The sequence below is a fragment of the Echiichthys vipera genome, assembly GCF_963691815.1.
Source record: "Echiichthys vipera genome assembly, chromosome: 9".
Classification (NCBI taxonomy): Eukaryota; Metazoa; Chordata; class Actinopteri; order Perciformes; family Trachinidae; genus Echiichthys; species Echiichthys vipera.
In genome coordinates this window covers 5,909,657-5,924,743 of record NC_139834.1, presented here as the reverse complement: position 1 = coordinate 5,924,743, position 15,087 = coordinate 5,909,657, and the positions used below count along the sequence as shown (strand labels likewise).

Here is a 15,087-nt window from a genome sequence, read left to right as displayed (position 1 = left end):
TTGTGAAAAACACCCTTTTTGCTCTTTTGCAGAGAGTTGAGTTGAGGTATATGAAGCTACAGCCAGACGACAGTTAGCTTTTACCTCGCACCGCAGCACAATTCTCGCCACGAGAACACAAGATCATCCAAAATCCATCTCATCAGCCTCCAAGTAATGCATTTGTGATTCGGCTAGGAGTCATCTCGCCAATCAGCTTCTTGTGAGGAGCTACTGGCAGTTGAGGGGTTAGACGACAACAAGAGAGGCGAGCACTCGTTAAAAAACAACAATGGCAGCTCCTAAAGAGGTTAGCTTAGATCTTGGTTGCTCGTTACGCCTTTGTTTGTGAGGAACTGTGTTTTCCCGATGAAAATGGTTTCCATGTCAAATATTTTACACGTTGGTGTGTGTGTGTGTGTGTGTGTGTGTGTGTGTGTGTGTGTGTGTGTGTGTGTGTGTGTGTGTGTGTGTGTGTTTGTTGGGAGGAACAGCTGATTCCCTCATATTTTAGACCATAAAAGCTGCATTAGTCTCCTGTTTTATGGCACACAGGGGTAAATGGAGAGATGTAATGAGGTGAAATGCAGGACAGAAAATTTCCTGCAGCAGAAGTGAGTAAACACAAAAGTAGTCAACAGCAGATTGTTTATAGGGCATATACAGCATCATCAGTCATTTATAACTTAATTAATGTTCAGTCAGGCAAACAGAATCAAACACATTCACTTTGAGAATCCTTTGACAGTTTTTTCACACTGAACAAAGAAAAATATTCTATCGTGTTAGAAAGAGAGTCAACAAAAAGGTTACAGTAGATTTAATATGTACAACAAAAGTGCTTCATTTTCATCAATAACAGTGCAACATTTTCAAGAATTATAAAAAGTATTTCATCCAATGAAAGAAAATGACTTATTTTGTCTTCAATATTATTTTGGTTTGTTTGTACAGATTTACTTTGAACATAGTGGTAACTGGACATCTGCTTCATTGTTGTTATGCAGCTCTTGTGTTGGTTAAAACTTTGGATTATAACTTTTTGTTCTTCCATTAACACACATTTGAAAACACTGTGTTGAGCTAATATCTTGTGAGTCTTTTGGGTTTTGTGCACTGGTTTCTCCAGCAGGAGCCGCCGTAGTTGGACGGACAGACAGAACAGGGCTTCCCGCTCTTATAGGGAGCCTCACCAACCCAATTTCCCCTGAAACACAAAATGAACATATTAACTATCATTAATAAGCTGCAAACTAAGTGTGGTCGCTAATTTGTCCACCCGTTCAGTGACAACATGTACCATAGCTGCTTATAATTTTCTCATCTAACTCTCAGCATGCAATAAAGTCAATTTCCCAAAGAGTTAAACAGTTCTTTTTAAGCTCTTCTTACTTTATAGAGTAGTTGCAGACCAGCAGCGTCGTGTCCCTCCAGGTGCTCCCAAACACCTGCATGTTAGAGCACCTCCTGACAGCACAGCCCACTCTTTTGCTGCTCGCCCAAACCATCTGACAGGAAACAAAAAAACACATTTTGAAGTCTGATTTTCACTTTATTTAATTGTTATTCTGTGGCATAGTTATGCCATCCTACACAGGCAAACCATGAGTTTAAACATATATATATATAATTGGGAGCATGGCGTTTCTCAAAGCTCACATGCACTGGTCAGTTTTGAGGTTTTTGGGTAATTTCCCTGGCTTAACATTTGTTCTTTCAGACTAGTGGAAAGAAAACATCCAAAATGTAGGTAAACACGTTTAGGTATTTATTTGACTAGACTTGACACTTTACACATCTGATTGTCTACGGATTTTCTTAATTTCACCAAAACTTGTAATACAAAAAGTCAGTACTGATCAGTATCAGTGTAATTTTATTTGACATGGATATGATAAATTCACTGGAAGAACCAGATGCTTTGCTTTAAGCGCATTAGCATAATTGCTAGTTTTCAACACCTGTCCAGAGGAAGCTTTAAAAAAAAAGACAGAAAGAAAGAAGGTTAAATCTTCAGGAGGGAAAAGCTGATAATAAAAATTAAAATCCTTAAAAATCCATTTATCCTTCATAGCCTGATTTATACAACATTTAATTCATAAAAACATGTGAAATTTGCCAGTTGCCAGTATTTTCGGATATATGGAGTGATAAACTAACCTTTGACTAAACAATATGAAACAAGAGTTTTGAACCGGACTTTATACAAAATCTTCTCATTTCTGTTCTGGATAAATATGATAATTAGCACATATTTCACAAGATAATGCCTCATATGCATGTGTAAACATAAAATTCAGAAAGCTTGCTATACAAAAACATATTATTATTATTATTATTATTATTATTATTATTATTATTATTATTATTATTATTATTATTATTATATTCTTTCTCTCTTTCTCTCTCCTTTCCTTCCTCCCCAACCGGTGCAGACAGATGTCCGTCCTCCACAGAGCTGGGTCTGTCTGATGTTCCTGCCTGTTATAGTGAAGGTTTTCGTTGCCACCGTACTCTACGGGGAATTGTTGGGTCTATGTAAATCATAAATAAGTCATAGAGTGTGGTCTTTACCTTCAGATTTGGCACTGTAAATACAATTGAATTGAATTGAATTGAATATTACATTAATGTAAGTGATCCACTGGGGAAGTTTCATGGTGAGATCTATTAGTTTTCACCTGTAGTGTCTCCCAATGCACACAACGAACATCATCTCCTCAGCCCTAAAGGGGAAATCTACTGTACCTGAGTGTAGTGAGAGCACACTGATCCGCTGCATCTGTTTGGGTAGGAGAAGTGATGCCTCTCCTCGTACCAGGACCGGACCAGATCAGTGATGGACTGGTACCTGCCACAGCCACCACACACATTCAATCATTCACCTCATATGGTACACAAAACCTCCCTGTGCGTTTGTCTTTATAAGCTGCTAAAAACCACAGGGCATCAAGAGCTGATTCTTTGTATGGGAGCTTGGCACTACCTTCCTGAGGTGACTGACAGGTTTTGGCCCATGTATCTCATGGCTTGTGTCGGACCATGATCCCAAACACATCGTGAAGCCCAAGAGTCCGCTGACTTAGCGAGTCCCTCATCCCAGAGCTGTAGAGCCGAGAGGGGGGACAGAGAGACCACAGTTGTTAATTTCATTCTGTTCTACAAGAAAAATAAAACAGCCTATGCTTCACCTTAATAAAATAATCATAAAACATAACCCTGCTTCCTTCTTTTTTCCTGCTTTTGTCTAAAATAATAAACAAGATTAAACTTTTTTTTGTAACTTGCTGTATCAAGGGGAGTTTGTCAGGATGGGGAATATTTTTAAATGTGTGGGTTTTTTACTTTCACTTCAGATTGGCTGTAGTCAATGTTCAAGGTCAGATTCACTGTATGTGTGTGTGTGTGTGTGTGTGTGTTGTTGCTGTGTGCTTGGTTTTAAGGTTTAGGTCTAAATTAGGGTTACATTAGGGTTAGGGTAAAGGTCAGGGTTAGGCATCGTGTCAATGAGCGTACTCACAAAGATAGATGTACGAGCACGTGTGTTTGGTGAAGGTCACGAATATATAATGGTGACTACTGTTTTAAAATAAAAGTAGTGGGGTAAGTAGGCTACCTTAAAACTGTACTAAACAACTGTACTTGAGAGAATGGACTTAGATTCCCCAATGTTTCCTCACCATGAACTCCATATTAGCTGCAGTAGGGGAGACCTGCGAGCGGACTCTGTTGTGGTAATCCAGCAGAGCGCTGATCTCTGTGGATGAAATGGCCCGTTTACGTCTGTTGACAACTCCACCGAGCATACTGAAGTCTGACGGGGTCTCGACTGCAGCTCTGGTCGTGTTGAGTGGCTCTGTGGAGCTCGACAGCACAGCAGCAGCAGCTACAGCTCCCATGTGAGGCATCATCCACAGGGTGGCAGCCAACAGGAGCTGAACACAGACAGCAGCCATCTGAGGTCTCTGGAGGAGGAGGAGGAGGAGGAGGAGGAGGCTGCAGCTGCACCACCTCCCTGCACAACTCTGAGGAGGAGACAAGTTTACATCATGATCAGACTGACGATTGATCTCAAAGGATGGGGAGTTTGATAAAAACACATAAACGGTGTTGATTTCAGCTTATTTTAAAGGGAAAATACTAAATACAGGTGGTTAATTAACTTGATTCATTTTTTTTTTTTTAAAGTAAAAGAAAAAGTCACATAGCACCAGATGGGATAACAGAATACATCTATTCATCTTTACGATTTCCTTTAAGCCTCTTTGGCATGAATTCTGTTTCATTTTTACGACCCTGTTCTTTTGGAAGATTGATTATGCATTACTCAAAAGAATTGATCCGTGGAGCCTGAGTTGATTTTGCTTGTGGAGTCCTCTGCAGTACTGTAGACGTCACTAAGTGCAAACCACATTATTTGTTATTATAAAAATATGAATTAGGCCTCTTTAAAGAACACATTTAAGGGAAAATAACTCTCCAAAACATCAATAATACTTCTTTAGAGATTCATGCATCATTTTTTTTTTTTACAAGTAGTGTCTTGATTTTAAAATGTTAAATAATCAAATATGTCTTCAGAAACATAATGATTGTTGGGAGAGTGTGATGGTCAGATATATGCACTATCCTGCTATGATTTAAAGAGCTCTATCTATATGAACGACTCTATCTGCAGTATAAACTTCTCTATTTACAAAGTACTTCATGAAGCAAACCATGGAAACCGGTAGGTGTGTTATGTTATTGACCTAAAGTTCAGTAATTATCCATAACTTCCATAACTTTAACAGTGAAAAGGAAGAAAATTTCCAGTGTAAGATTAATTTAAATATTGTGGCAAAACAATCTTAAAGAAGAAAGAATTTGCTAAAACAGATAAAGTCCATCCTTTAAATCAATAAACCAACACTTCACTTATAGAAAAAAAACATCTTCCATAAAAACATCCAAAATGTGTAATCAATCAATCTTTAGGTCATTTGTTACATGAAAGGAGGAAAAGCAGAGTGTCGTACCTTCAGTGGATCTTTTCACAGAGCAGAGAGACAAGGAGATCCTCACTTCAACACGAGTCTCTGCAAACAAGCTGAGGTCATGTGTGGCAGAGAGTTTAAACTGACACTAAACCCTCCTGGAGACCTCTTCTTCTTCTTCTTTTTAAACTTACAGTGTGTCTCTTTGTTTCTCTCCACTGGAGAGAAAATCAAAACTACAGGAAATTGCCTTTCAGAACAGAAAGTCATGAAATATTTTATATAAATTACAACTGTATTATATTACACCACGGCTATGAATGCAATGACTGTTCTGAGACATATTTGTCCCATTGATGTGACATTTTTATCTTGTGGCCCAAAGACAATTTTCCTGCCTTGGCAGGACAATAAAGTTTTTTTTTTGTATTAGATTGTTCAAGGTTCAATTTTGTTTGGGATTGCACAATTAAAATTTACACACAAAGAAAATGCATGAACAAATATTCAAGTATTTAAATAATGAAGAAATAGTGTGACAAAGCCAGTATTCCCAGACTGTCTTCAAACAAGCCGTCAGGACTTCCTGTAAGTTTGTGATGTCACAACTATACTATGTAGAGTTAGAAAGTGCCGCTACAGTGCTGTTACAGTCATTCCCCAGCTGCAATGATGGTGCAGAGCTGAGCGAGCACAGATGCAGAAGACAGTGACCAATCAGAGCAGATTGGGTTTTTTCAGGAGGGGGTCTTTAAGAGCCAGGCGCAAAAACAGAGTGTTTCAGACAGAGGGCAAATACAGGTACTGTATATTCAGACAGACAGGATGAGGAAAATAATGTGATTCAACAATAAAGCATGAAAACATGTTCTAGTAAAAACCCAAAACACAAGTATGAACCTGAAAATGAATGAATATGGGACCTTTAAAGTTCAAGAGGGTTAGACTGGCGTCCTGTTCAGGGTGTACCCCGCCTCAAGCCCGATGTCAGCTGGGATCAGCTCCAGCACACACACACACACCCCCACCCCACCCCCATCCAGCCTTGAAGATGGATGGATGGATTGATGGATGGTAGGAAATGAGGGTGCAAAAGGTAGTGCCGTGACGATGTGCTTAATTGTCATTCATTATCTGTACTATACTTCACAGGAGGAGTTAAAGATGTTCAGGCTGTTCTCATTCACTGGTCGTAAATGTAACTAAGAAAAGTAATGCCCTGTAATTGATGTCTATACCACATATTTGTTCCTGTAGAAATTACGTCCAGAGCAAAGAAGGAAATCAGGTGACAAAGCATAAAAGTGCTAAACTCTGGAGGTAGGGTCAGTGTGGCGGATGGGTCCCAAAACAAAATACATTTACCTAAGGGACCAGTGTTTGTGTCCCGGCTGTAGCCAACTTCTGGTCACTGTTTCATGGCGTTAAATAGAACGTCCTGTTTCATAAGATATCATATGGACCCTTCTATGAGAATCCATTAGATGTTAAATACTGCTCATAAATGCTAAAAGAGGAGTGGGGGTTGTTACTGAATTTCTTTAATTTTAAATGGAATTTGGTTCACTCTAAAATAAAATATTCGAACCTTTTATTTGCTGCCTTAGAGGCGCGCTCATGCGTTGACGTTCCTCCTGACCTCCCTGGTGTTTCAATAAAACACAATAAAATGTTTAAATAAGCACGCCTTGGGGAAGGACTAGTCGAGCGCATATTAAACAAAGAAGGAGAAAAGTGGCTGCATAGTCAGCGTTCATCTCCAGCTGTTGTTGGTTCCAGGAGGGACCATAGATCCCCTGCCATGTGTAATAAAATACTCTAACAACACTCTGCCAAGGTGCACTGCACCACCAGCACCACCACCACCTAGCTCTGCAGCTGCTGAGGTCAAAGACATCACTGAGACCAGAGCACAGACACATGGGGATCAACTGGGACATGAAATGAAAGCTGATGCCATTATGAAATTATTTTTAATTTTATCAATGATGTGTTTCAAATTAACCAATCAAAACATGTGCAGTGTGTGTGAGGTCATTGGAAATGTCATGCAGTGTGAGAAATCTCACATTATGAACAGCTCTGCGTGCACAGACAGAAATTAACTTACGGACAAGGAATTTGATTCATGTCGGTTCAAGGCTGTTACAAATATCAAATACAAAAGATGCAACATTTTGCCCGACATGACAATCATGAACATCAGTTTATAGATCAGAAATATATAATATGATTTGAATACAAAACATGAATTTATCAAGAGGCCAATGAACTGTTAACTCACATTCCTCACTGTCATCTTGTCACGGTGTTGTGATCATAAGGTTGGTTCAGGAGGAAAACAAGACAATAACTTATGTCATTAGAAACTTGACATAGCCTATGTGTATAAAAGGACCATGTTCTTAATTTCATGTGTTACCAAATTGAAGGAACAAAAGTCAAAAAACAGCTCCTTCAGAAAAGAGAAATCCAAGTAAAGTTTGAGAAACCTGATGTGTAGAATATCTGTGAAACTTAGCAATGTCCAGAAATACTAAAAACTACTGGCTGTGAGTGACAAAGGTAGTGAAGCATTTTATTGATCGTATTAGACATCATTCTCAACAGCAGACATTAACAAGAGTCTGAACTGTGCTGTGAGCTAAATGCTAACAGAAGCGAAACGACAAAGCTAACATTCTGATGTCAGGACAGGTGTAAGCTTACAGTTAGACTGGTGCGGGTACAGGCTTCAGATGTCAGTGTTCAGGCACAACTGGCTAAAAGCAACATTTATAACCTGGCTGGTTATACTTTAAACTGCCAGGCTGTAGGAAAGTGGAAACAGGTGAGCAGGAGATTGGGACAGGTGGGAAAGTCTGAGGACTTCTAGTGGATGGATAGAAATGGACAGACTCAAGCACTGATTTTATGAGGTTCTTTTGAACGGCTCTTTGGTATGAACAAAGTTGTTCTCTGTATCATTGTGCCAAATTTCACTGCTTGCTCTAGATCCACAGTGTCGGGTTCGCAGCACTTCGCAAACTTCAGCTCTTTGAAATCCAGCCTTTCAGTAAATAGAACAAATGTATTAATTGCTTGTGCTGCACTGTAATTTATATTACCTGTCTTGTGGAAACTGCTTCTTCTTGGATTTTATGTGTTTTTTTTCCCAATGTTTTTAAACTTTTATATACAGCACTTTGAATTACCTTGTTTCTGGAATGTGCTATACAAATTAACTTGCCTTGCCTTGAAAACACACCAAACATGCTTTATTAACACCTTTTATCCACATATCCAACATGTGTGACAGGTAGGCGTGCATGCACAATGCCCGATGGATGTCCACAAATAAACATTAACCCCCGCCCCTCAAAAAAAGTATTTAAAAAAGAACAATGAGCCACTTTTCTGATGATCGTCTCTTGGAGAGGAACAGAGCCATGAGATCCGAGAGATGATGGATGAGATCGTAATTTGTCAGCACCAGACTCAATGCAGCTCAATTGGTAGACAAAGAACTTTGCAGCCTCAAGATCGTGGGTTCAAATCCAAACTTGAGTGTTTTCGTTTCTGTAAAGTCTGTCAACTCTTAGAGTACGGTTTCATTGAGGTGTCTCTTATTGTGAAAAACCTGTCCTGAATGTGTCAAACAAACTGAATTGAGTGATACTCATTTGATTCTTCTTTTAGGACGAAGAGTGAGAACATTTGATCAGCTTTCCTAACCTGTGAAGTGACTCGTATCTCAGCTGAAGTGTTTTCACAGGAGTTTCACACACTGATGTTTTGGGAATGTTGATCAAATTGAACTTATTCAAAGATCTTTGGACAAAAAGCAGAATAAATCTTCAAATTCTTCAATAAGAACACAGGAGGAATCAAAAGTATCGCTCTGAGGGTTTCTATGTGTCACCTAGGGTATCCTCTCTGAAGTCGACGCTTCAAAGCTCTGCAGCAGACTTCCTCAGCAGAGTGCTGTCAGACTTTGTGACTTCGTGTCTAAAATGCACAGAGGGCTCCATCAAAGAGGCGGCGAGGGCCTTTGACAAACACAAGGTCAACAACACTTCAGGTTCACTTAAAACCCAGGGTCGCGTCATGTTGTTGACCTTTGAGCTTGACCTTTTTTCCACTCGTTTCTTCTTAAAGTGCTTCTTTATTCAGTCTTTATTCCTATATTTATGTATCATTTTTTAAAACAAGTGCTTTTAAACAAGTTTCCCCAGCTTGATTTTATGTAACAGTTATCTTTAGAGTCACAAGTGTAACCTTGAACTTCTAGAATGAGACATTTAAATTTAGCAATGGCCACATGCATGTCAGTTCTGTCACATAGTTAATATTTCCATCATCGCACATCAAAGAGTTGGAGAAATATATAGTAGATCCATCAAACATGGTGAAGCTGTGCAGACAGATGGAAGAGCGAGTGCAGTATGTTTGACTACCCTTGTGGATTAAACATGTTCTGGATGATGTGAGAATGTGAAGGAGAGGTAAAGGTCAAGCAGTGCAGACAGAAAATACATTTACTCAGTGATTTAGCTGCTTCCCACTGACATTGAAAGAAGGTGGAAATGTGAAATTTTACATACAGAATTCACCAGGTGAAAAGGTCAGAAAACTCTGACACACTGGCATTTAACAAAGCTCTAATCTCAGCTGAGAGTGATGGGGATGACGTTTTTCCAAGTACTGGACAAATACTGGCGCAAAAAGTTAAAGCATCACCAAACAATTCATCTGGCAGTGGAACATGAATACCTGAATCAAATGATATGGCAATCCAGTCGTGATTGAGACTTTTTTCATTTAAATTCACAAACAAAAACCTCATGGTGGCTCCAACGGAAAGGTCAGGGCATCACCAAAACGTCATTAGGATACATTTTGTGCCAATCCATTAAGAAGAGGTGGAGATATTAAACTGGATAAGTGAAAAGTCAGGGGACAACCAAATTCACTAGGACTTTTCTTCATCTTTGCAGTTTGGATATCTACCACATTTCATGGCAATCCATCCCAGTTGCAACAAGTCCTCTAACCCATAAAACCACATACACAAGGCTGTTCTCCTTCACTGCTCGTACTTATACCTACAAAAAGTGACTAATTGGTATGAAATCTATGTTTTTATTGCTGTGGAAATTACGTCCAAGTGATGTAGAAAGCGGAGTGTAGAAATTCATGTAGGAAGGAGGGTCGGGTGGTGGATGGGTCGCAAAAGACAGGGGACCAGTGTTTGTGTCCCTTAAGTCCTCAGCCGAACCAAAACCTTTTCTCTAACTACCAAGTTGTTTTGGTGCCTTTATTTAACCGTCACAGTCACCTACCAGTCGTCGTTTCATGGCGTTCAATAGAATGACATATTTATAAGATGAGAATATGATGAGAATATGTTGCAATAACATGGCTAATACGACCCACAGGAGCAGGTGGCAGCAATGAAGATGTCCTCATACCTAAAAATAACGGTCACTGTCTGAGTAAGTTTAGGAAAAGATCACGGCTTGTTACAAATAAGTATGTTTGTTACGTAGCCGTATGCTGACATAGTTATGTACATGATGCACGTTGCATAGCTACATATGTAACTGAATGTACAAGGTAACTTATGTACACAAGTTAAAACAAGTCACTGTTGATTGTTGGTTTCATATGGGACACAAACGGCGGTCTCCTGGGTGAAAGTGAAAGTCGTTTGACCCACTGATACACCCTCAACCCGCTCCTTACAGGAACTTTCTCGATCTTTATACTACTTCACCTGACGTCCTCTTTTGCTACTGCAAATTACCAGAAGTCGCCGCCAGAGTAGACGTAAATATGGGTTGTAATAAGCTGCATGTACAAGTGACCTATGGGGGTGTTTTTTGGGGGGGAGGATAGTCTCCATAGTTACCAGAGTAGTCTATTTGGTTAAACCCTGAGGTCAAATTTGTGTGAGGGTAAAGTGAGTGAAAGAGATGATGATACAACCTTTAGTTTCTGTCTCTTAAAAAGTCAGGAGAATTGCAGTAATTTAATTTCCTATTCTACTAAAACACAAAGCGGTTTTCAAGTGGTACCAATGGATATTTCTGCAGGAATGAGTCATGAAATCTGAGCTGAGAAACGTCTGCAGGACAGTCAGATCTGGGAGAGTGCGATTCTCCGGACCAGACCAGACGGTTTCCCTAGAGACCCCCCCTGCATCATGACATCATCCGTCTGGTTTGAGACGCTGCAGGGCGCTCGCATACAAAAGCTCACTGTGGTCTCGTCGTCTCTGAAGGATGAAGAGAGAGAACTCAGTGGCCTCCTGTATTTACCCGAGAGGGAAACGTAAAACACACCCGGTACCAACTGGATTTGAGGTCCCTGAGCTGCAGCTTTTTAGGTGTCAGCTGGGTCTTTCGGCTGTCTGAGGAACAGCAGCTGGTGCCTCTTACGGGGTTACAGCACCACAAAACTTTCACAGCAGCACTTACATCTGAATTACAGCCATTTAAATTAGAAGGCAGCTCAAAATCTGAGTCAGCTGTTGGTGAAACTAAATGCTTTTGTGTCAGATAAATTAAGAAGATTCATGCTTTTATCAGTGATGAACTCACAGGGAATTATCACCCGCAATTCCTCTCGGCCTTACAGAGCGTTTGAGCCAAAGACTGTTAGATGATGTATGATGATATAGGCAAGATGGTTAAAGGCACCTCGAATGTTAAAAGGTTAGTGTAGGTCATCAAGAGATTTTGCAATTTTTCCCAAATTTAGGCCCCCGGGAAGTGCTCCTGTTTGTTTCTAGATGGTGACCTTAAACTTGGAAGCCAATTTGACATAATGGCCAAACTGTGGAATTACAACTTCCATGTCGGCTCAGGCCGTCTCCATCTTGGCGGTGCCTGACTCCCAACTAATTCAAAAATAGGCAAAGAGGTGGAGCTGAAGCAAGCCGAATTAAGTTTACAGTCTATGCTCACCACCTGTGCAGGCTGTTCTCATGCATTTTTTGTACATATAAAAACTAAAAGCCATGTGCAGTAATTTGTGCGTTTCCCACGTATTTATTTTGTGGGTATTCAAATTGAAATGCAGGTGACGTTGTATAATGCAAGTTGAGGGTTTTGCTTCCCGTTGCTGTTCATGTTCCAGATGTACAAAGTCAAACCATGCCCCTTATCTCTAATCCTGACCAAGTAGTTTTAATGCCTCACCCTAACTGTCACATTTTGTAGGCTAAAGTCAGTCACTTAACGGTAGTTTTCTTGCCCAAACTTTCACCAACACCAAAAGCAATTCTTAAGTTTGCCGTTTTCGTGGGACATCCTACGAATTTTTGTGCAGAACTTTTTGTACGATATCCTACGAACCTGTTAATGAGCCACACCCACCAGTCATCATGTTTCATCCCTGGAGGTTGCTGCTTGGTTTTAGTGTCTTTTAGCTCATTGTTTTGGTTTAAGCGACAGGCAGCTGTTCTAGACTAAAAACTTGTGACTAACAGACTGTACAGCATATTGAATGCTAACACAGGTACTTTATAAGCTGATAATGTGCCAGTATACTATTTAAAGGTTGTTGCGCTGCCCTTGAATGGGGAATTGTTTTTTTTTTTCTGAGAAGTACACTTTGAAACAGAAAGAATAACAGGTCTGCCATTGAGGAAAAGCTAAAAAGCTGCTTTCTGTGCAGCGTCAGCAGGCAGGTGGACTGTAAAACATCTTGGTCGGTGGGCAGCTTCTCCTCCCTCTGGGGGTTTGAACGATCTCAGAGCTCAGTCAGAGGAGTTTGTTTTAATAATTCACAGCGACATTTTCCACTCTGCACAGCGAAGCCTCTGCCTTTTGATCAACCAGCCAAGATGTCTGCAGGAGACTTTTTTAACGTTTCCCCCATTTCTCATGTTTGCTTGAGATTTTCATCCCCAAAGAGGGTCCCTTCAGTGTTTGCATTTAGCATGTTCACATTGGGGATATCTGCAGTCTGGCAGCAATAGAGCCAAATTGTGAATTTTCTATATTTTATTACGTTTTGTCTTGTATAGAAATCCTTTTAGATCAATGCCTGCGGTGAGATGTCTGAACCGTAATATGCAACCAGATCATTTAGATGCCTTTATTTGGGTCCTGCCAGAGTCTGTAGTCCGGCCTCAGTGCTTGAAGAACAAGCAAACACCAGCGAGTCTGGAAAATGTCATTTCTAGGATGAGCTTGTTTGCCAAGTCAGAGTGCATCGAGGACAAACTTTGTCCTGCATTCAGATGCTGTGAGGGTAGAGATTTATCTTCCTCCAGAACATTTATAATGACTCAGCAAGTTTGCCATCATCAGCATCAGTCAGGGTATTATCTTCCATCTTATATAAGCCTATAGACTATAAGCCTTGGGCCTCAGCCTATTCCTTTTTCGGTTGCTGATTGTAAATTTCTATTATGTGAAATCATTCATTTTTATTAACTGAAATAAAAATAATAATTCATCTTTTTATGGTTTATTTCATCCTTCATTATATTAAAGCAGCTATATTTCATTGAAGTTGTGTACAAGATTAACATCCACACATAATTTACAACAACAGACAAGTTAGTCTAGTTCCACATTAAAGAAAACAGTTGGGGGGCAGCAAACGGCAACGAGTATAACGTTGTTGTTGTTTTTTTGTTGTTTTTTAAAATTGGTAACTCATTTATTTTGTAAGGATTTAAGTATTTTAAAAGTTCCAGTCAGAGATGGAAGAAGTACTCGGATATTTCACTTAAGTAAACGTAACAATGCTAAAGTGTAGAAACACTAATAAGTAAAAGCTCTGCATTCAAAATCTAACTTTAGTAAAAGAACAAAATTATTAGCATCGAAATATACATAAAGGTATAAAGATGAAAGTGATTTTAACGGGTCTATACTTTATATATTGCTCGGTAGTTTACTCTTTAATAATACATATTAGTACAACCCCGATTCTGATGAAGTTGGGGCCTACCTATATTCAATTAAATACACTACAAAGACAATATATTTAATGTTCAAACTGATAAACTTTGTTTTCTTGCAAATATTCACAAATTTTGAATTTGTTGCCCGCAACATGTTCCAATTTTTGAAGATTCTGTTTTGATTAATGTTTTACACAACGTCCAAACTTGGCTGGAATTTGGGTTGTCCATAATGCATATTGTTTATACTTTGTATAACTAATCTGCACATTTCTAGTTATTAAAACCATTGAAAAAATGTCATGGAGTAAGTAAAACGTACAATATTTGCCTCTTAAATGTAGTTAAGTAGAAGTGGAAATTAGCAGAAAATAAGAATACTCAAATAAAATTACGTATACTTAACAGTACTTGAATACTTGAGGACCATCTCACCTTTTCATCTATATGTCATCCAGCCAGATCATCAAATATTTGCAACATAAAAAAACATTTAAATCTGTTTACATTGTGTCTGTGGTTGCATGCATTGTGGTCTCTTGTACTGAGGTCAGCTTCTGCCATAACATGTGACACGTTGACCTCCTGACTTACATCCACAGTCTGAGCAAACATGACAGAGTGAGAAAGGAGTATCTGAGTGTGTCTGCACAGTCCTTTAACACTTTCCTGAAAGATGCTGGATTTATTTAAATGTCAGTCATTGAAGCCATAATTGAGCAGCCAATAAATATAATGTAAAATCATTATTAATGCCGTGTGGAAGGAAATAAAATTGATGCCAACAAAAAGGGACAAACAGGACGGGGTACAGTACATTCAGTGTTTAATACTTATAATACTTATAATAATATTATATAATACTTAATACTATAATACTATACTTTAATACAGATAAATGATGTTGCAAATCCATCATGGGTGTGGACAAGTCTAAATATTAAGTATTACTACTTTTACTTTAAAATATTTACAAATATGTACAAGTACTCCTTACATTACTTTTTGTATATTTTTATATTTCTATCAAAATATTATAAACATTTAGCCACAATACAAACTACTCCCTTAGGATTTGGTATGCTGCAGTACACTGTTCTGTGCAGTAGGTGGCGGTACGAACCTGAATTTAAAAAACATTAAAATGCTGAGAGAAGAAGAAGCGACAGAACCGCCTCATTGGTTGGAGCCGCAATGACGTCAGAGTGACTCGTCTCGTCAGCGGCTTCCAAC

At 39.2% G+C, this 15,087-nt stretch overlaps 1 protein-coding gene across 1 annotated transcript; it reads right to left on the bottom strand.

Moving 5' to 3' along the window:
* Positions 1–1,062: 1,062 nt before the first annotated feature.
* On the bottom strand, positions 1,063–7,254 carry r3hdml (R3H domain containing-like; the record flags this gene model as incomplete). Its single annotated transcript, XM_083920460.1, has 6 exons — positions 1,063–1,186; positions 1,372–1,487; positions 2,728–2,830; positions 2,966–3,084; positions 3,660–4,004; positions 7,240–7,254. 6 exons carry the CDS (start codon positions 7,252–7,254, stop codon positions 1,063–1,065), a joined length of 822 nt encoding a protein of 273 aa, XP_083776586.1.
* Between the last annotated feature and the right edge of the window lie 7,833 nt (positions 7,255–15,087).